This window comes from Amblyomma maculatum, chromosome 1, assembly GCF_055883805.1.
Source record: "Amblyomma maculatum isolate TAMU_Amacu chromosome 1, ASM5588380v1, whole genome shotgun sequence".
In the NCBI taxonomy this organism is placed as follows: domain Eukaryota; kingdom Metazoa; phylum Arthropoda; class Arachnida; order Ixodida; family Ixodidae; genus Amblyomma; species Amblyomma maculatum.
Genome location: NC_139344.1, coordinates 261700068 through 261720910, shown reverse-complemented (window position 1 = coordinate 261720910; position 20843 = coordinate 261700068). Strand labels below are relative to the sequence as shown.

General features: G+C 47.2%; 1 protein-coding gene across 1 annotated transcript in view; it reads left to right on the top strand.

Annotated features, from left to right (window-relative positions):
- Nucleotides 1–20843, top strand: part of LOC146206390 (uncharacterized) — a 63526-nt gene that overhangs the window by 26251 nt on the left and 16432 nt on the right. Inside the window, exons 2-3 of the mRNA XM_084591057.1 lie at nucleotides 11101–11547; nucleotides 19075–19310. Coding sequence (XP_084447183.1) covers nucleotides 11101–11547; nucleotides 19075–19310 — 683 coding nt within the window. The remainder of the gene's footprint in view (nucleotides 1–11100; nucleotides 11548–19074; nucleotides 19311–20843) is intronic.

Genomic DNA, 20843 nt, shown 5'->3' with positions numbered 1-20843 from the left:
ATCGTCTTGGAAAACAATTACAAATAAAGGGTACAGAAAAGTGGAGCCGAAGGTCTATTCTGACCATCGTGATAGAAGTCGAATGCCTTAGTGTGCTTTTGGGTATTCTTGTATGCATAGCCAGCAGGCGTCTGCATTGATAGGCACCGCATAAGGACGAGCGTTCGTAACGCAGGTTGTTTTCTTTAAATGTCTTTCAATACTAATAACGCTTCACTGAGTGCAACTCACACAATTCAGTTAACGTTTTAGGAAACGCTAATCGCGCTGATTTGATTCTGCCGCGACTGGACAGACTGTAGCAAATTGGTTTGGTTTATGGTTAGGCTTACGGGGTTTAACGTCACAAAGCTACTCAGGTTATGGAGGGACGTCGTAGTGGAGGGCTCCGGAAATTTCGAACCTCTGGACGTGCACTGAAATCGCAAAGTACACGGGCGCCTTGCCTTCTGTCTGCATTGAAAAGCGGCCGCCGCGGCCGGGGCCCAAACCTCGTCCTCTGGATGGGCATTTGAACGCCCTAGGCACTGAGCCACTGCGACGGGACTGTTTTGGATTTAAAGGACAAACCTTGTTGCTACGATCAGGCGGAGTTATGTAATTCAAATCTGAGGGCAAAATACCGATCGACGACGCAACAGCATGCCTTGAGAAGGAGAGGAACGACTATATTGGTTCAAGTTGTGCTGAGAAACCGTTCATAACTGTAGAGGGTGCCATATACCTAGCGGCTCAATTCGTTGACAGGAAGCATGAGGTGCAGAATTGGCGTTACATGCCAGTGATGTCGCGATAGTTTACTCACTCGCAGGAAGCTTGCCTTTCACCGGGAACGCAATGCACAAAACGGAAATACTGAGGAGGTCCAAGTAGACCATGCCCCTAATGAAATTTATTCCTTAGTTTGAAAGCAGTCACTCGGATGCCAGAGCCGAGCAACGATATTTGTTCTGGTTCCTGACTCCTGATTGGTCCACCAGATCGTGACGTCACAGTCCACATGTCTTGACGCAGGTAAATCTAAACAGCGCAGCATAACCACTTTGACCTCTGACGTCACCATTTTTAGTGCTAAAGCGCTACTCCACACCGTCAAAACACAACCAAAGATGTTATGACTTGTTCTGCTGAGCTCGGAAAAAAAAAAAAAAAAAAGAACAACGTCGGATTACAGCGATTTAGGTTCCAGTAATTTCTCGTGGGAAGCGAGTATGGAACGTCCCATGGGGAGTCCGCTGTTTGTTATGTAAAAATGATGAAACAATGGAGCATGTTTACTTGGACTGCTGGGACGCAGTTTTCTTATGGGACGTCCTCCAAAGGACTCTTAAAATGGATTTTCCGTTTGACACTCACGGAATCAGGTACCTCCCGATTGAAAACGAGGGCAGTATTCCATATGACCTTGTAAAGGCGTAGAGCCTGCACAATCTTTAAGAGAATTTTAACCCTGGTACGTCAGTCAAATACGGCTGACGGTTCCTGTGTAAATATTGTATATTTTGAGTGCAGTAAATAAAAAAAAAAAAGTCGTAACTGGCCGCAGCCGATCACTCGAAATGTTAAACTGCAACACACTTTTGCGCTTTGCATTGCGTCGTCGTCGTCTCCATCAACATCCATCTGTGCGCAAAATAATTCGCACGTTCTGTTCTGTTTAACTACGTTAAAAACTCGCTATTTTTGTACGGTTTTGCGTAAGTTCGGAAAACATGCGCTTTTCTACACGGAGGCAGGCCAGACATCCATCCTCGTCTTTCTTCCAATGAACTCGGCGCAGTAAATGCCCCGCACTGTCACGATGCCTCGGCCTTCTCGAGCTTTCTTGTTTTCTCAAATTAACAATAATGGGAAGCGCTCAAGATCGTAAAGACAAGAGAACAAAGGGGGAGATACACTTCTGTTATTTCTTCCTTTTTTTCTCTCATTCGCGGTGAAAGTTGTTCTCCCACCCTAATATGCAGATCGAAGGGGGCCCCCAGTCGCGTACCAACATGTCATGAGGCGACCTACACATGTAGACGACACTGTGGGAATATCGTCCGAGTACTAACGCGGACGTCTAGCAGGCACGTGCACGCTGCAGCTCCGAGTGCGCAGCCGAATTTCCTCGAAAGGCGTGTCATTAGAGGCCATTCCGTCGCTCGCGTCTCGGGCTAATAATAGCTACGGCGCACGGCTCGGAAGTTCTTATTGGCACTGCGTGCACTGCTATTGGGGCCAAGTGCTCCGTGTTACGCAAAATTATTCGTGCATACACAGGGCTGGCCATCTCAATTGGCCGTTATCGACGGGCGCATCGTCTGGCCTGCTGGTGCGCACTCTCGCAGCAGCAGCAGCAAAATCACGGACTCGTTCGCGTCTGTGCGGCTCTCAGTGCCCGCGGCTTTTGCTTATTGTCTTCTTTGCAATGCATGAGTCAGAATTTCGGTCTGCTCCGTTGACGAACGCTGTTCCTTGCGCACTCCCGCTGTGTCCTCTGCTCGCGACTTGTTATTCCACAACGAGTCCGAAGTCGCGCAGTCGGATCGGCCGTGTGTATATTTACACGCAGGCCCACACGCTGGGCAGGTGTGTGCGATCGCGGATTAGCGGCATGCTAGTCGTGGGGTCGTTAGACGGCCGCTGTCGGCTCGTCCTCTTTTTACGGGCCCGTCTTGGTCGCCGCCGGTCACACTGGCTCATTACGCTCCTGACCCCTCCCAGCCTCAGAGCCCCGCAGCTCGCGCGTCTCTGTGCGGACGCGATCTCTTCGGTGTGTCGTTCTTGGCGCGCCTCCGACTTGTTCACCTAGTGAAAAGGGTCGCCTCGTTTCGGCGCTGGTCTCGCAGCAGCATCCGCGAGGTTGGCATTGCTCTGTGTACAAAAGAAAGGTGCACGCTCTCGGTTACTTGAGTATGTATGTAGTATATATATATGTACACAGACACGGCTCGCGGCAGCGTCTGCTCTCTGACGCGACGAGGACGAGGGCCGTTTGCTTGCCCTGTGATCTAAATACTTCTTTGTAACCACGGGCTATCGACAACCCCGTCGACTGCTAAAGGCGGGCTCCGCCTTATTACGCAAGACACGCACAGCAATTGCGGTTACCGAAGACCCAGTTTTGTAACGACCACCCTCCGAACTGCTCGTTCAGGTGCTTCAGTGGGGATGACGTCCCGCTTGTATTGGCGATCATAGTTTGACCTTCCAGATTCGTGCCGGAGATGGTCAAACACAGTCGGGCCTGTAGGGAATTTTGTTTAGTCGAGATTAGCTACTGGTGGTATTATACTAGCCTTGCTATTTTTCTATGCCAAAAAAAAAAAAAAAAAAAAAAAAAAAAAACTGCGCTTACAGTATCGCTCCTGTTCTGTTTGGTTACAAATGACATGGCTACTTTTGGCTAATTTTAGCTTTTGTCCTGGCTCTTTTTAGTATCTGCCCAACGGCAACCTTGTCCACACTATACACTGTGGTGATTACTGCAATAATCACCTTATATTACGCCCAAAGAGCTTATTCACTGGATGGCCATGATGTATATGCAGCATATTGTCATGCATATGTAGCATATTATATATTGCATATGTAGCATACTATCGCCCATATCAAACCAAATCACGTTGCATTCCAGTACGCCTTAGTAAAGTTGTTCTACCGCAATACCTGGATTATATGCAGTCAGAAGGCCGACTCATTTGAAATGAATCGGCTGAGGCATGTCCCTGCAAATCACACATTATCATGAGATAACTCAACGACACACGACTAATGACAGATTTCGTATGGTTATAGGAAAGTCACGTAAACGACGCATGCGATCTGCTCGTCGCCTCGCGCGCGCATTGAGTGTATCTCTTGATCTTGGCCTGCACATAACTGGTGAGAATGCGTCCAGACTCAAATAACTGTCACTTAGATCAAATTGCCCGTCATTTGGATTAAATTTAACTCAAATACTGCAGACGGTGCATATACGCTGAGTTCAATTACAAATGTGTCACATTGGGGAACATAGTAAGACATACCAGCGTTCACTATCACGCTGACGAACACACTCAGAGTGTGTTCACTATACTTAAAAATTGATTGCGACGTACGTTCATTTGAAACACCTGGCACTTGTAGAAGGTGGACAAACTGCCACGAGAAGCGAGAGCTCTCAATTACAACAGTGGAGACTGCAAACGAGAAACAAGAGTAAAAAGCGCTTTTTGAATTCCATGGTAGAAAACGCGCTAGAGGTGTTGGTCAAGTTTTTAATAATTACTTTACGTAGTCCAGGCTGCTTAAGTAGCTATGCCATCAATCTTTCAGTGCATTGTGGTTGTCATTGTATACATACGGCTGTTAGTCTGGCGTCCTTGAAGAGTGGAAATAGCTAGATAGACTGCTGGATATATTTTCTAAGTAAAAAATCACTTCCAATGCATGCGCTGCCGTGAAGAGATGCACGGTAAGTTTTTCCTTCAAAGATGTTCTGTCAACTAAAAATTGTGGGGGTTTAAGCACAAACGATACGAGTGAAAGATTGGTTCGGCGTGTTTAGTCTGGGTTTGACGGTTTGAATTAGGGGGCTGCCGCGACAGCCTCTGTAACACTGCCTTTCCAATCCACGATTTTTGTTTTTCATATTTTTCTTTAACTTAGATTTTGGGGATATGTCAATAGGACTAAGGATGCAGATAAAGATGGCCCCAGAGGCCCCCAGATATGTGTGAATAAAATAAAACTTAGCACGCACGTTTTCCAAAACGCTATCAAAAGAAAAGACTGAATTCACACTCTGTGCCTCTTGAGGAGTTCCTTCCCTCTTTCACAGGAACGAAAAAAAATTCTATAATTTTTGCCGAATTTTTTGTAGCGAAGAGGTCATCAACAGCAAGCGCGTTAAGCTGCTTTAAGAGAAATTGGCTAGTATGTTTTTGCCATGCATTTCGCTCACTACGGGCTCTACGGTGAAAAGACCTGCTGTGCAGTGCAAAAGAACTTCACTCTGACTAGCCTGAAGCCGAGCAAATTGAAATCGCGGGCTATTGAAATGTGTAAGAACTTGGAATTGGAGCAGTTGGTGAACGCAATAAGTAAGTGTAAAGAAAAATCCTTCCCTCTTCACTCGAGCCATATTCAAGCTTTACATATAATTTTGAAGGTAGCCTTACAGGTACCTTCATGAAGGTTCTCCGGCACAGCATATGGTTCCGTTATCGTCACGATCTGGTACGAACTTATCAGCTGTGTCGTGCGAAAAGACACTGGATAACGTGGGCTTTGATGCGAAATGGGGCAATGAGGCCACGTTTGCGGAGTGATGAAGGAGTGGGCAGAAGTTGAGTATGTCGGGAGTATACAGAAATCTCCAGTGCCCGCATCATGTACACTGAACGTTTGCATAGCTACCAAGTCGTGACTTTTCCCACTGAAGTAATGTGCAATGAGCCAGTTATGAGATGGAAACACGACAAACCTGTCGGCATGGATGTGAACTGAAGGGGTGCCCTGGCGTATACAGAGGTCATTCTGCCCTTTCGTCAGTAGTCATTAAATCTTAACACGCTGCGCTTTCGCTTCTTGAAAGCAGCAGTTGGGAAGGATTCCGATCACTGTGCAGTGATCAATCTAGGCATAGTATGTGGAATAATAAGAAAGAGAGATGCAAGTTGAAATTGCATGCTTCAATATCCAAGAGAGAACCTTGTCGAGCGCACTGGAGTTCATTTTTTTTCTTTCTTTTAAATATGCACCCAAATCTCAGCAGTCAGCCTTCTTTTTCGACTTTGTTTGTCCTTGAAATGCGGTCATAGTGGCCGACATTTCAGCCACACCATCGCCGTCGAGCTCCAATTCCATCGTTTTTTTTTTTGTTTGTTTTGTTTTCGAGAATTCAACAGAGATCGCTATCGCACAGGGAAATACGTGAGTACTCTGTAACTCAGCTACTTAATCCGGTCGCTGTCACGTTTCTTCGGCGCAAAGGTCGCGAAGATCCAAATTACATTGCGTCAGTACAGAAGAAGAAACAGGTGCACTCGTACACGGAGGCACATGCAGGAAGTGGCGGCAGGGAGTGGCGTGCTAAACAGGGTTGTACCTACGCATTCTTTTTTCGCCCGGATCTGTGGAAGGATCCCAGGGCATACAGCGCGCCTCCGACGTATTTGGCGCCGCGCCATCGCTGCAGATAACGCGCAGTCTATCGCCCGTGCACGAAACAGGGGTGGTCGGAAAATGTTCCGCGCTGCGGAAAGTTGCGTGCTCTAGCTGCTTCTCCGGCTGGGCGGAAAAGCCGGCCGTTCCCTGCAGCTCCACCACCACCACTACCCAGTTTCTCTGCGTCCGTTCGCATCGTTTTCTTTCTCACTGAAAGCCTTGTCTCGTTCGAGATGAAAAGGGAGCCGATAGACGTGGGCACGCCGCGCAGACGGGCGATACAGTCGGCCGCTCCCCATAGCCGAGCAGGGAGTCCGCTATTCTCCGTCTTCTTCGCATCTGTCCCAAACCAGTCTCAGTGAAGAACGAGCAAGACCAGTAGATGGACTAAAATTGATCACAGGCGCGCGCACTGACGCATACTATACGCGAATTGGGTTAGCAGCACCAGTTAAAAGCAACGGCCCTCGTCTGTAGCATGTTGTGGTGGGAAGACGAAAGGGGAATTGAGAGCTCGCCTTTATATTCACGGCCAACTCGCTGTGTGCACAGATTGCTCGGCTATGAGGCGACGAACGAAGGCGGCGCAAGGGGAAGGCGCACAGAGGAGACTGCGGGAAGGTTGTACGGAGGGGGGTGGGGCGTGAGACAGTTATACCGGGCATGTTCTCTTTGTTCGCGACTATCGCAGTCGGGGCTTGTGTTCGTTGAAAGTGCGCGCGTTCTTTCCTTTTCTTTCCGTATATCCTTCTTTATTATTATTTTTTCTTTCTAGCAGAAACTGCATAGCGCCGCGGCCGAGCCCGTTGGATATGACCCGCGCGCCTCCTGCGACCATTGTGTCATTAGCGAAGCGGCCCCGGGCAATTCGCGGTGTTTCGCTCCTGGCTTATCGTTTTTGGCTACGTTTAAGCTTTCATCTCGAGCCTGGCTGGCTGCAGCGACTCGACTAGAAAGCGGCTAAAATTAGCTCCATAGAGGCGCCAAGCGTGGCCTCTCGTCTGCAGCCTGAAGCGCTTGTCGCTATGTGTTCAGGAACAAGTTGACTCGATCTTTCAAGCGAAGGCTACGTGTGATCGTGAGTGATCTAGTTGCGCGTTGGTCTAAGTTAAGGGGCGAAATGATTAAGAAATGTCGGTTGGAAGTCGTCGACGAGAAGGAAATAAAAAAGAGAAGCAATTATAGTGTAACAGTCCAATAAGAGTCAAAACTGAGTTGCGACTTTAGCAGCGGCCAATGTGAACTGCGTTTTTTTTTTTTTCTCGTCAAATCGAAGAGTCATCATGAGAAGTGAGCCACTGAAAAGAAGGCTTCGTTTGTTTCAACGCGGGCATGTTATTGCATGTGATGGTTTTTGAAGTTGCGTCCAGAAATGTATAGTTGAAACCGTCATTGAAGCAAGCGCCGGAACCGGTGTTGGCCTCTTCAAAGCGGGCAGGGATACAGCTAGCTGTCAATATTTCGCACAGTTTGGTCTATACAGTTATACAGAGGCGAATGGCTAACAAGGTCACAGGGCCAGCGCTTGACAGATTTCAGGGAAGTTGGCTCAGAAAATATTATCACGTTCATCCAGGTTAGCTGGAACTATCGACTAATCTTCCAATCTACCTCTTTTTACCTTCCTCCTGTGCTTGTGAAGCCAACCAGAATACTCTTCCGCTTAATGCGCCCGTCGCTCTTCGTCCTCTCTCACTGCTGTTATGTGATTGCTTGTAGCACTTTTCCGACGACGCGATCGTGCGTGTGTGTTACTATACGGGGCTGAGAAGTGTATAGCTCCAAGGGGCGCTGTTAAAGTAAGGATGCACGTGTACTGTGCGATGTTAGTGCACGTTAAAGAACACTAGGTGGCCGAAATTATCCGGAGCCTTCCACTATACACGCCCCTCATGACCTGAGGGTTTGGGACGTTAAACACCCACAAACGACTCCAAACCAAACCGAAACGAGGATGCTTTTGCATGGCGCTCGTCTACATTTTGCAGAAAAGTTGGCTTCTTGCATATTTTCACTCGTACCGCGCTAATTTCCTTTGAGATGCCGTGTACGCAAATTCCAAATTAAGCGCGGTGCGCCACTGAGGCGACGCCATTTTCAGTTAGGGGGCGGTTGTTGTTTTTCATGCATGTGTTCGCTGATTTGGGGTCTCCGAATTGCTCCGCATCATGGCCCGGTGTGAAATCTTAAGTATTTTTGGTGTGTTTAACTACTTTAAGAAGCAGTTCTCTTAACTTTACGCCTACGATACTCGGTGATGCGACATTGGAGAGCAGCTCTTCGGGAATTTTGTTTTTGCACTATGCCGAGGTTAATAACTTGAGATGGATATGTGTTACTTCCTACTCTATATTATGCCACACTTAACTATCTTCTGGCACTCATTTTTTTTTCCATTTCTTGAGCGTTATGAAGGAGGCGCCGGCATCACACCTTTCGGCGCCGCCACCTCGCCTCGAGAGGCGCGAGGTCGACGCTGAACGCATTTTTTTTCTGCGCTAACATATTTCACCGCGGTAAAATATAGGGAGCATTTAAGGTCCGCAGATGAAGCTTATATGACCCGACCGCTATGATGGCTCCCATCGACATTGACGTGGTACGTACTGTTGCCAAACCAGGCAACAATCGATGTCACCTCCATGACTGGTATGTCATCTTACAAATACTACCTGTTAGAGACGTGTATGTGGTTTTTCGCTTGCCACCCGCCAATAATATTTATTAACTATGCGCCACTGGTTGGTGCACACACTCCCAGACACCCTTAGAATGTTCCGGGGTAGCTGTTCCGATCTCAGAGGAGATGTCCTCGACTTGCGTGACAAGCTCAGCGGGAACCCAGCGGGAGCAGAAGTGAGCGGCCGCTCGGTGCCCAGTTTTCGCCGGTTCAAGCCAGAGAAAGGGTCGGAGTCAGAGTTAACAGACAAAACAAATTTTATACAGCAATAGACGATACAGACGAATTCACGCTAATAAATAAGGATCTCAAAAGCAATGGAAAGCATGCAATTGAAGAGGCTACAAATACAGCTACAGACTTTACAACAATACGCAATACACGAGAGATAACAAATCAACACCAAATTGCTCACCGGGCACCATCACAGATCGACGTCTGGAGAGTCACTGTGGCCGTTCAGTAGACTGGCGCTAATTTCTCGCAGATCAGTGACTTGCCGAACAGCGGGTTGGTCCCGGAAGCCGAGCAGAAGCACTTGATGACCCAGTGCAACACTCGCTAGCTTCCCGAAGCGACGCCACGTAAATTCATAGGGCACTCCATGTCTGTCCGTTACAACGCGCCAAGGCAAGCGCGCACATACACGTATCTTTCGTAACACTCTTTTCCTCTCGTCGGGGGAAACACCTGGAAGTTGGAACGTACTAGCGGCTTCTCCGCCGGTGAGTCACCGCCTGCTTCGTCTGATGAGGAGAGGGGGATGCCCAATGCACGCAACGTTACGCGCTCTGCACTCGTGAAAAGGGGAGATTTCCCCGATGATCTCGAAGGGTCCACGTGACGCCGCGCGCGCGTTTCCTTCGCTCCCCGCCGGCTTAACAAGAAAAACGCCGGTCTTCGCGACATCGCTCACAACTTCGGCGTTAATATTCGGCATCAGTCAGCGCGAACAGAACGACCTCCTTCTCCTGTCACGTCGTGCAAGCCTCCTCCTCTTTCCGCCTTATAATTCCACCGCTGCCCCCCTCACCCTCCAGGTACATCTTCCCTCCTTCGCCTTTCATTCTCGCAGATCTTTGCGGTTCATTCCTTCGCTATCGTCATAACCTTCTGCTTTAACGGTATAGCGCATGTCCCGTTCTGTTTGTCCTTTGTGTTCCTTTGTCGCGCTACAAGCATTTCGAATGAACGGTGTAGACACCCTTCGGCTTCGCGTAGCACCACCTCCAACAATTACGCATTCTTCAGTCATCGCCATAACCTCTTCATTCACGGTATCCACACTTCCGGCTGTTCTCACGGAAGCCACCTTCCGGTTTCGTATTCCTTCGCACTCGCCGCACCCAAACCACTACGCCGACCGTTGCCTTTCAACTCTCTCCTGGAGGTGATTTTCATATCGCCATTCAGCCACCTGATAGCCAAGACAACCGGCGATTCACTCTGCTACTATATAGAACACCTGCCACAGCTGGCAGGTGGTCCGTTACGCCGCCAACGACGCCGTCATCGCGCAATGCTAGAACGTTCGCCTAAGAGGTGCGCTCTAAAATGAGGTGTACCACGAAAAGCACGAAATAGAGCACAGCACGGATACCTGTAGCATTTGTCATATTCCTATCAATATCTTTAGCACCCCAGAACTCCGCCTTGCTTGAAGGGCGCAGCTTTGAAGAAGAACTTATTCAAGTGCATTGCAATTGCGTTTCCCGATGACAACGGCTAGCAATGCGGCAGCTTATTGGCGCCAGCCGATCACAATTTGTTTTTCCCACTTCTTTCTCTCTCAATTATGCACGGTTTTACGAAGACGCGTAAACGGATTGTTTAGATCATTGCTCGTTTCAGAATGTCGCAGAGTCCTGTAGGTACAACTGGTGGAGTGGCGCAAATCATGATTCTGGAAATCCGCGCCCGCATGGAAAGTCAGCGCTGCCGTTAAGACGCTGAATTTTTAAATTTTTGCATGGGCATAAGCGCTGAAGGTGGCATCCTCACAAGTCGATTTGGACGGAGAGGCGCACACAAGAACAGATGATAGAAAGGTGTCCATCTTTCAGTTCGGTATTTTTCCGTATTCTGTAGCGTTTTTATTTTATGAATGAACGAATCAATGACACTCATTTCCACGAATATACAATGTTTATGTTGGGATACAGAAGTGAAGGGTTTCTAGTCAGGGTTGCTTTGCAGGTCCTGCAGTGTGAAGCAGAACTAGAGCTTCGTGCACGGGAGCATCCGCTTCCGCACCTGAAGTCAGTGTCGGCGTGGTCTTTTCGCAGGCGGTGCTGAAGGCGGACCCCCGTGCGCGGCAGCAGCTGCGTAGCCGCAAGCAGGCTCTGGACCGTGCGCTGGAAGGCCTCGGCCAGCACGGCCTGGTCACCCCGACCGGAGGCAGTGCGTCGAGCGCGGGCGAGGCGCCCCTCCTGCACCTGGGCGAAGCGCTGCGCGGCCAGCTCGAGGCGCTGCTGTCCCGCTGCAAGGCCGGAGCGCTGAGGCTCTCCTCGGGCTCTGAGGCCCGCGTGTCGCTCAGTCGGGGCCCGGCGCCCAGCACAGCTTCGCATCAGCGCCAGCTGAGCCTCCGCCGGGTGCAGGTCCAGGAGCGTCTCATCCGCAACAAGACGCTGCTGGACGCCCTGGAACCAGCAGAGCAGGCGGCCAGAGGCCTCGAGACACTCCTGGCAGTGCTGCGGAGGCGCATACAGCTGGATAAGGACGCCCTCTGTCAGGCACGTACTTTCCCGCTCCGACAGGCCGAAAGTGTACTGAAAGGGTACTGAACTACCTGCTAGCTAGCAGAGTATTACGAGAAATTTCTTTCCGAAAAATTCCTGACAAATGCACGAGAGGAACGGAGGAATCAGATAGAAATCCTTCTACGTTATTTATTTCAACTAGTTTCTACAAATGCGAGGCTGCCGAAGCCACGGAAGGCTTGGGTGGAAGCGCCCGGCAACAGCCACCACACCTGGTATGCACTGTGGCAGACAGACAAAGCAGAAGCGAGGAAATCTTCTCAATTTAAGAGAAAAAAAGAGGGATAAAAAGGCGTGCTAATCACGAGTTACTAGTAATTGACAACGTAATTTAACCAGGAACGATTTCAATTATTACAAGCGTTAAGCAAAAATGTTTTTTAAGTTATTCGGTTAAGGACTTGTGGCACATAATGCTTCCGAAGGCGTTTGCCATATGTGGTGCGTGCTTTAGGTAATGAACTATTTCGAATACGAAGGTGGCGAACAGGAGCGTGGTATACAAAACTCTTTTTCCAAGATGTAAGTGCACAACAGTTCCAAGGAACAGATGGTTAAAGTCAGGCAATAGTAAAAATTGAAAAGCACTGCAACCTCGGCATACATATTTAAGGGCGGATTTAAGAGTAGCAAGCGACTTTCCGGAGTCCAGAACGCACAAAAGCTAAGTGGATATTCCAGGGCATGTCTGATTCAATGAATACATGTAAGCATTTGACCGTTCAAAACAGACATAATCGGAGAGCATTACATATTATACACAATTCGGTTGGTCAAGAAAAATTTGATAACTTGTGAGAAATTGGCTCTAAATATTTATGAAAACATACTAATAGCGTTCTTTTTTTTTTACTTTTCACTGTGATTAAGTTATTGCTGAGTCACTCCATGACTTGCTTGCAGTAGTGCTGAACGCAACCAGAGTTTTATGATTGGTATACTGGAATACGCGGCAATGTTTACAGGCGTTGCTCACAGTCGTTGACATATACGTTAAACCATATAGGTGCTAGTATAGATCCTTGCGAAACATGGGATTTTAGTTTTTTTGTAAGTCACTTTTATATTTACCTAGTGCAATGATTTGTGAGCGGTTAGCAAGATAGTCAACAAGAGACAGGAAAGGTACTATAAGTACTATAAAACCGTACTTCTGAAGCTTACCAAACAACACGTCATGATTAACGGAATTGAATGCCTTCGAAAGGTCTAAAATTAATGCACAGGCAAATTCATTCTCGTCAGTGATGCTATTTATAAGATCAGAGAGTCCAACAAGCGCTTTCTACGTGTCACTACCCTTGATAAAACCTACCTGGTTACAGAATACATTAGGAATTCCCCTAAATATTTGACCAATACATTGTGAGACTTAAGAAAACCAATCATCACTAAGGAAATGTGTTTTTCTAAAACAAACAACTTCGACGGTAAGATATTATTTTTGCTCCACGCTCACACAAGGGGATAACCAGAAGTTTCTTAGAGTCTTCTGGTACTCTTTTAGTAGAAGTAATGCCGTTTATATCGCGAGCAAAACATGCTTTAATCGCTCGAAATGCCTGCTTGGTATATGAACTGAGATGCCATCGCAGCCAGCTGACTTTCGCTTGCTAAAAACCAGAAAGAATACGACGAAGATCATCGACCATGCAAGGCGGTAAAAATGCTGAGTCGAGCACATGTGTCAAACTGTGATCGAGGTTACTGGGCACTGGTGAAAGTGTAGCCTCACCATTAGCCGCAAAAAAGTATTGAATTTATCTGTAGAGATAGCGTACCAAAGTTGTAGGATATTGTTTCAGATGCCTCCCTGCGTATGTCTCACCTATTAACAATTTTCTGCGCCTTCGCTGGATTCCTTTTGGACGCCAAAAAACTTACCTGGAAGTATCTACGCATTTCTGATACGAGCAATTCATTTGCTCTATTACAGGCTGACTTGTAAATTTTGCTCAAATGAACATTTTTCTTGGAAAATTAAAACTGATTGCTGGGCTATAGTTGGTACATAGTCACATAAAGGAAAGGTTAATAACGCAAAAAGACACTCATAAATGGCACAAATAGACACACAGGACCGGCGCTGACTCCAACTTCTTTCTCGGAACATCACATACAAACTTCTTTAACATCCAAATGCTCCCGCAAAGTCAGCAACAATGTCATCATAGCATTTTTGGCCAACCCTACCTACCAACATTTAACAGTCGACCTTCACTACTATACAGTGAGAGAAATGGTTCACTAATACATTTAGAACCAAGTCTTTTTATAAACGAGGCTTCTAGCAGCTCATGGGCAAGATTATCGCTCCTGCAGAACATATGCGCTCTGTAAAAAAAAAAAAAAAAAAAAAAAAATTACATATGCCTGTTTATTGCAAATCGTGCGATTTGAAGAGAAAATGCGAACCGAAGTTCAAAGAAATTAAGATTGTAGGCAGGAGCAGGGATAATCTTGCCCGTGAACTGCTAGAAGCCTCGTTTATAAAAAGACTTGGTTCAAAATGTATTAGTGAACCATCTCTCTCACTGTATAGTAGTGAAGGTCGACTGTTAAATGTTGGAAGGTAGGGTTGGCCAAAAATGCTATGATGATTTTGTTGCTGACTTTGCAGGAGCATTTGGAGGTTGAAGAAGAAGTTTGTATGTGATGTTCCGAGAAAGAAGTTGGAGTCAGCGCCGATCCTGTGTGTCTATTTGTGCCTATTTGTGAGTGTCCTTTTGCGCTATTATCCTTTCTATTCTTGGCAAATGCCCAAGCTAGTTCAATCTCTGCAATAGCCGAGAGAACAGCTTTAATAATTCATGGACAACTAACCTTTCTTTGTTTCACGGTAATTACCTTCTTACGGGAAGCCGACAGATACGCAGATATTTCAGCAGAAGACTCATAGAGTAAACGTTCACGTGTATTAGACAACAACAAAAAAATGCTACAGTAGTTTTTAACAGCAGCGTCAAAACGAGTTCTGTCGATGATTTCGACTGTGTCAAACTTAACATGTTTCCACTATAATCCCGCTTGAGGAAGGACATGGCACGCAATCAAGAAATGGTCTGACATTTTTTTGCTCCACAATCTTCATGAAAAGCGGATGTTCACGTGGTCAAGGCAGGATGACACTATTTTTGTTTTCAAAATTTTCAAGGCATATAGAAAGATTGATTGTGGCTTCGATGCCGGCATCGGCAAGAGTGTTTAAATATTCAACAGTCAACTGTTCTTCTTTTTCCGTTTTTAACATCATCGATCATGCAAATGATGTTCATGCCACCGATCATACTTAATAAGACCAAGTGGAAACTTAACCTTGCTCAATTCATCGAGGAAATAGGTCATATTTTTGCCTCCATGGCCGATAAACAACAGACAAGATGATGTCAAAAAGACCGTTGCGAATGCGGATAGCCAGTGATTCAGCAGTATGTGAAAGTGATCTAAGTGGACGACGAAACACAAATGTCTTTAACAAAAAGCACTATTCTACCTCCTTGCCCAGAGCCATGAGTAAAGAAAAAGTTACATATTGGCAATGATAACCACTGGGAAAGGTTTTGAAAAATGGTCATCTCGATCATAGCGAAGGTATCAATGGAATTGTGTAATACCTTGCCGAAAACGCAAAAGTCATCCCAGTGTTTCAATAAACTTCTAATGGTCACAGGAAGGACAGTAGAACAGCCGTCAGTGGCAGTAGGAAATGTGCCTCGGAAAGGGGAAAAATCACGGAACAAAAGCAAATCTGAATACATGAAATGTAGAATATGTTAAGTCGAGGTTAAGTCCGACAAATGCCATATACGGATCTATGAGTCACCTTTCTTCTTACGCCCGTAAATATGGCCTTTGTTCCCTCACACATAGATCTGCAGGCCTTTGCCTTGTCCACAGCGCGACAAGCCTAGAAAAGCTCCCTGTTCTTTCTTGATAGGTTCTAAGCAAAGAACGATCCCTGCTGAATTTCGATCGGGCATTCATTCGGCCAGTTACTTTGAATATTGGCGGCTGAAAAATTTTCCAGAACTGAAGCTGGCCCGGTTTTCCTAAGGTGTGCAAGCATATGCGCTGTCACCACTTGATCAGGTGAGAAGAAGTCAATTTCAAGCCGCAATTGCTCAAATCCTTAAAGACTTCCATCAAATTCTCGTGTTTCCTTCAACCTGGCAGCAATAGTTCCGCCTCCGTTTTTCCTCACTTGCACCTGTTCGACAGCGTCGTACAACTCCATTTGGATTGCACCGTTTCCTATGAGTATACGTCCCCCAGCTCCTGCCGCTACAAGGCTTTGGCGGCGCACATTAGTATGTCCTTTACCTCCCCGCACCCCACCCCCTCGCAACACCAACAACAACATTAAGTCACAATGACGCGACAGTTGAGCCGAAATGAAGTAAGACTACTTTTTCGCTTCAACTGAGATGCGTTACAAGCTATTGTAGTATCGTATAGTTGGTATCAGTGCTACACCCTGCGTGGCATAATTATTCGAGCTGAAGCACTGGAGCGGAGAGTTCAGGGTCTTTTTAAGTAGAATTAAACAGAAACTCCGCTGCCACCCCTTATAGCAAACAAGACAGCTCGGTTCACAAACCCTGTCAATCTTGACAGCGGGTTATAACGATACACCAATCAAGCAAAGAGAACCGCGCTTTAAGCGAGAAAAAATGTGTAAAACTGATGCCATGTGATTTCCGCCATGCAGCCCAGTTTTATGTCGTGTGCATGTGGATAAGCCATGTAAGTGACAACGCGTGTTTAGCGCAAGGCAAATGAGATGCATACACAGCCGGGACGAATGACTACTGCAATGCTAAATGTTCTCGAGTAACCAGGACCTTTTGCACGAACAAATTAGGCAGTCTATATTCGGATACAGTTCGTCTGCACTGACCGCCACACACAATCCCTACGTGATTGAAAGTAGTCCGCTGTTAAAGCTCTTCTTGTTGCCATAATATAAACCTAATCATCACAACGAATGGTAAACTCAATTATTAGATGCCTGCGACTTGACTTCCATAGTCAAATGTCAAAAACTGATTTTATTTGCTGTTCAGTGGAGCAATACACACGCCGGGTACTATGGAACAAGTTAGCAATTGCTGATTTTTTAAAAGTTGTGTACTACAGTTCTCAGCCAAGTAGTAGGCAGTCTACGTCCTCTTCTAACTTGGAGGAAAGAAAAGGCGCATGCCTGGTTAACTTTCAGATCTCAGCGGCGCTGAAAAGGAAACCAGAGACGAATGCTGACTCCGTCGTGAGCTAGCGCTCGTGTTCGTTGCCCTTTACTCGTTCAAAATTCTTCGCAGCAGAACCACAAAAACGCGGAAACAGGTATTAAAATAAATAAATAAATAAATAAATAAATAAATAAATAAATAAATAAATAAATAAATAAATAAATAAATAAATAAATAAATAAATAAATAAATAAATAAACATCCCTATAACTGTTTCACTCCTCGACGGGCACCTCAACTGTAATGAAATGGTGGACTAGTTAGTCAGACATATATAGCCTCAGGTGATGCAGCGCAACGGCCCGAAGCCTGTAGACAAGTGTTGTGTTCGTTCCCTCTCCTCGTCTAGGCTTCGTGCCGTCGCGCTGCATCATCTGAAGCCTCAACTGTGCTGTGAGGGAAGCTATGAGAAAGAGTGAAAGAAGGAACAGGGACAGAGGTGTCGTAGTGGAGGGCTTCGGAATAATGTCGCTCATCCGAGGATATTTTACGCGCACTAAGTCGCGCAGTACTAGGGTGCCTTCTGCGTTTCGCCTCCACCGAAACACGGCCGGTATTGAACCCAGGTCCGCTGGCCGGCTCAGTTGCCGAACAGCTTAACAAAGTTGCATTGCCTTTTAGAACGCAGCTTTTTCCACGGCTAGTAAGGCGCAGAATGGAGATATGAAAATCCCCCCCCCCCCTTTATTTAGGGAGGGGGAGAGAGAAGAGGGAGAGACTGGAGAGGCGATGGTTGGCTTAGTGGTTTGTTTATTTATTTATTTATTTATTTATTCAGGTTACCCCTAAAGGCCCTCCAAAGGAGGGTATTACATGGGGGGGGGGGGATACAATTGTAAAAAACACGATGCAATTAGCAACTAAGAAACATTAAATATAACATCAAAATACACATGGGTGGTATGCGCTTCTACTTGTGCCTCACACTGAAGCGAAGCGGCAGGCCATGTGGAGCATCACCTCCAGGTCCTTCTGTGCCTGAACTATTTTGCCTTGATGCTCTGTAGTGTCGGATGCAATGACGAGTCTAAAAGAGCGACCACTTCCTTGTTTGTTCCCGTTAATAGCGGACGACGCTGCGCAACCGAAAGGTAACTGCAACGGGAAGAACCCAGTGGGTGGCTATCGCGTGGGAGGATGAAGAGATTATGAAGGGCGGAAGAAGGCGCAGCTTCAGCATGGTGCTACGAGAAGCCGAGGGGTGCCTATCGAGAAAGCAGAAGCTTATGGCGAAGGAAAGCACAACAGCGGGGCAAGGAAGAAAGGTGGAGGGGAGCATTGTGTCCGAGAGTCAGAAGGGCAGCGTCGGAAGGTGGAAATGTGGAAGGGTAAGGCGGAGGGGAGACTGGTCGCGCTCAGCCTGCTCCGGCCCGCCGGTGAAATAACTTACCGCGTCCAGCGCAATACACCCACGTCGCCTACGTGCCGCTATTGACGAGGCAAGGTGGCGGCGCCAGCAGGTGTTATGAACAATCAAGGATAGGGAATGCATTGTCACTTGAAGGATGGTTATTTGAGGAAAAACATAATGCATTTTCTCAATGTGCATGTATATGCACGTCTCACATTTTTTATCTCGGCTTATTGAAAAAGAGGAAACCAGGACAGCTGCTTTCAAATTTCGCGTAACTGAGTTCCGTAATCGTCTGCTAGTTTTTCTTCACAGTGGAGGTAGGGCGTCTACGGGCGGAGTGAACCAACTGTGCGTTTTTCCTTTCCTGAATATCAACGGATGGTCTGGACTGCGATTAAGGTTAGACTGGTTAGTATACTGTCTAATTTGATGCTCGCAAGCGGGCTCAGGTTTGCATTTGGGTCTTGAGGCGAGGCACGTATAGCTATTGTACCAATATTAAGGGGAATTAATCCCCACAAGGTGTAGTAGATTTCTAATTATGGAGTAATTACTTATTAACATCCACCCGAGTGCAGCCTTTCGCATTCCGAAACCTTACTTGCCTGCGGTACCGTTGCGATTTGTTCTCGTAAATGCTAAGAGAAAGGTTCCTTACGGGTGGCAGTGTTTCCTTGCCGTGAAGCGAAGCGTACCAGAAGAGCATACGCTGAACGTCAGAAGGCTGAGAGACGGCGAATGCGAGCGCTCGTGGACACAGCCGGAGCCTCTCCGCTCAAGCGAAATCGAACCGCTCTGCTTGTAAAGAATCGGGCGATAGACTGGGGCTGTCGGTGTTGTTGGGGGGCGTGTCGTGCCCCACGGCGATCTGCGCTGACCCGCTGCGGCGGCCTCGTGCAGTTCACGCAGCTTCGCAAGGAGATCGCCGAGGACCTGGATGAGGCGGCAGTGGTGGCCCCCGTGTTGCTGCGCTACTCGGCCGGCTGCCAGCGTGTGCTCGAGCTGATGCGCGACGTGGCCGACGCGGACGACGAGGATGACTCGGATCTGTCAGCAGGATACCACTCGGACTCGGACCAGTCCGGTGCTGCCATGCAGCGCGCGGGCCAGGTCTGCAAAACCTCCTCCAGCTACAGGTCAGCCGGCCGTAAATCTATATGCACCGCTCTCAATTACTATACTTTCAGTACTGCCGAACTTTCCTTACCTTTCCTTACCGCTGGCTAACTATAGCTCCAGTGTTGCTCGAACACCCCATTTTAACGCGATAACGTTGAAAGCATCGCTCTCCAGGAAATCCGGCGTTGGCGTTGTGAGCGAAGAATCGCGGACATCCACTGGTAAGTGGTAGTTGGCAGCTGACGTGGCCGAGCACTGATTGGTCGTCGGGTTGTGTGACGTTACGTGACCGCGTGATATGACTTGCCAATCGGGCTTCGTCTTCGAGATGAGAGGATGAAATAAAATCGAACCCTCTGGGACTCTTGAACCCCAAGTCAAGGATGCAACTTGCGCACGTAGCGAAGATGTTTCGCCCCCCCCCCCCACCCCTTTCGAATTGTAGTTGCGAAATCACTCCTTCGCTGAGTCGAACCGAGTTTCCAGATAAACTTCGTGCTGCATCGCTTTTGGATAGAGGCAGCGTATTCTCCAAGAGCTGGCCTCTGGCACTACGGTTAATCACACAATGCTCGTTTTTTTTTATGTATTTTCGTTCAGACATATGTATGTTTGATTCTTATTCGATTTAGCTCTTTCGAGTAATATACGGCAAAAAAAAAAAAGTTGTACTTTCAGGTTGGATAAAATGAGAAGGGTTCAACGCTGCTGAACCGAATATAGAGCGAAAGCATTAGCTGCGGGTGACCGAGCGTTCTTCTTCTTTGCGGCTGCTCAAGGTAATTCGTGACTGCGGCCACGGACTACACGATGGTCCGAAACCTGGCGTAGTATTGCTTTCGCAATAAAAGTGTATTTTGCTGGTGTCACAGAGGAGACTATAGTGATTAAAACGGTGAAGATGCATGCGGTATCCACATCAGAACTTCAGACACGAGAATACCACACATGTACAACCCAGAATGAATGTCTTCTTACGGGTATAAAAAGGTGCGCTAGTAAATGAAAATTATACGCGAGAGGCACAATGAAGAGAGCAATTTTCAACATGAAAGCTTATAAGAAGATTGAGGTAAGGTTTTCCGCTGCTTGATGTCCCGAAGCGACTTAAAATATAAGGGACGCCGTCGTGGAGGGCTCGGGACAATTTATACCTGTGTCACACGTGCACAGTAAAGGCATTTGAATAAAAAGACACCTTCCCAAAAGGAGTTTCATCCGCGGACACACGACAGAGTTCGATCGCCTTTCCAGAGGCGGTCTTTTCCGCAAGCGGAGATCACCGATCTCTTTTACGGCTGGAAAGGAGTAGCCTCCAGCCCAGTGGACACGAATGATTATCTTTTAATAAATAAAAAAAGCAAAAGTGAATTTTCGTGTCACGTTTATACATTATAAAAAAGAGTTTTACGCTTCGCAGAAAGTTAACTAGGCACAATATTGCAGTTTTTCTGCAGCACTCTCGTAACCATTTCAAGATATCACGTGGTGACGCAAACCGCCGATGCGTATGCGCGCCATCTTCTTTAACGTTTGTGAACATACCGTAG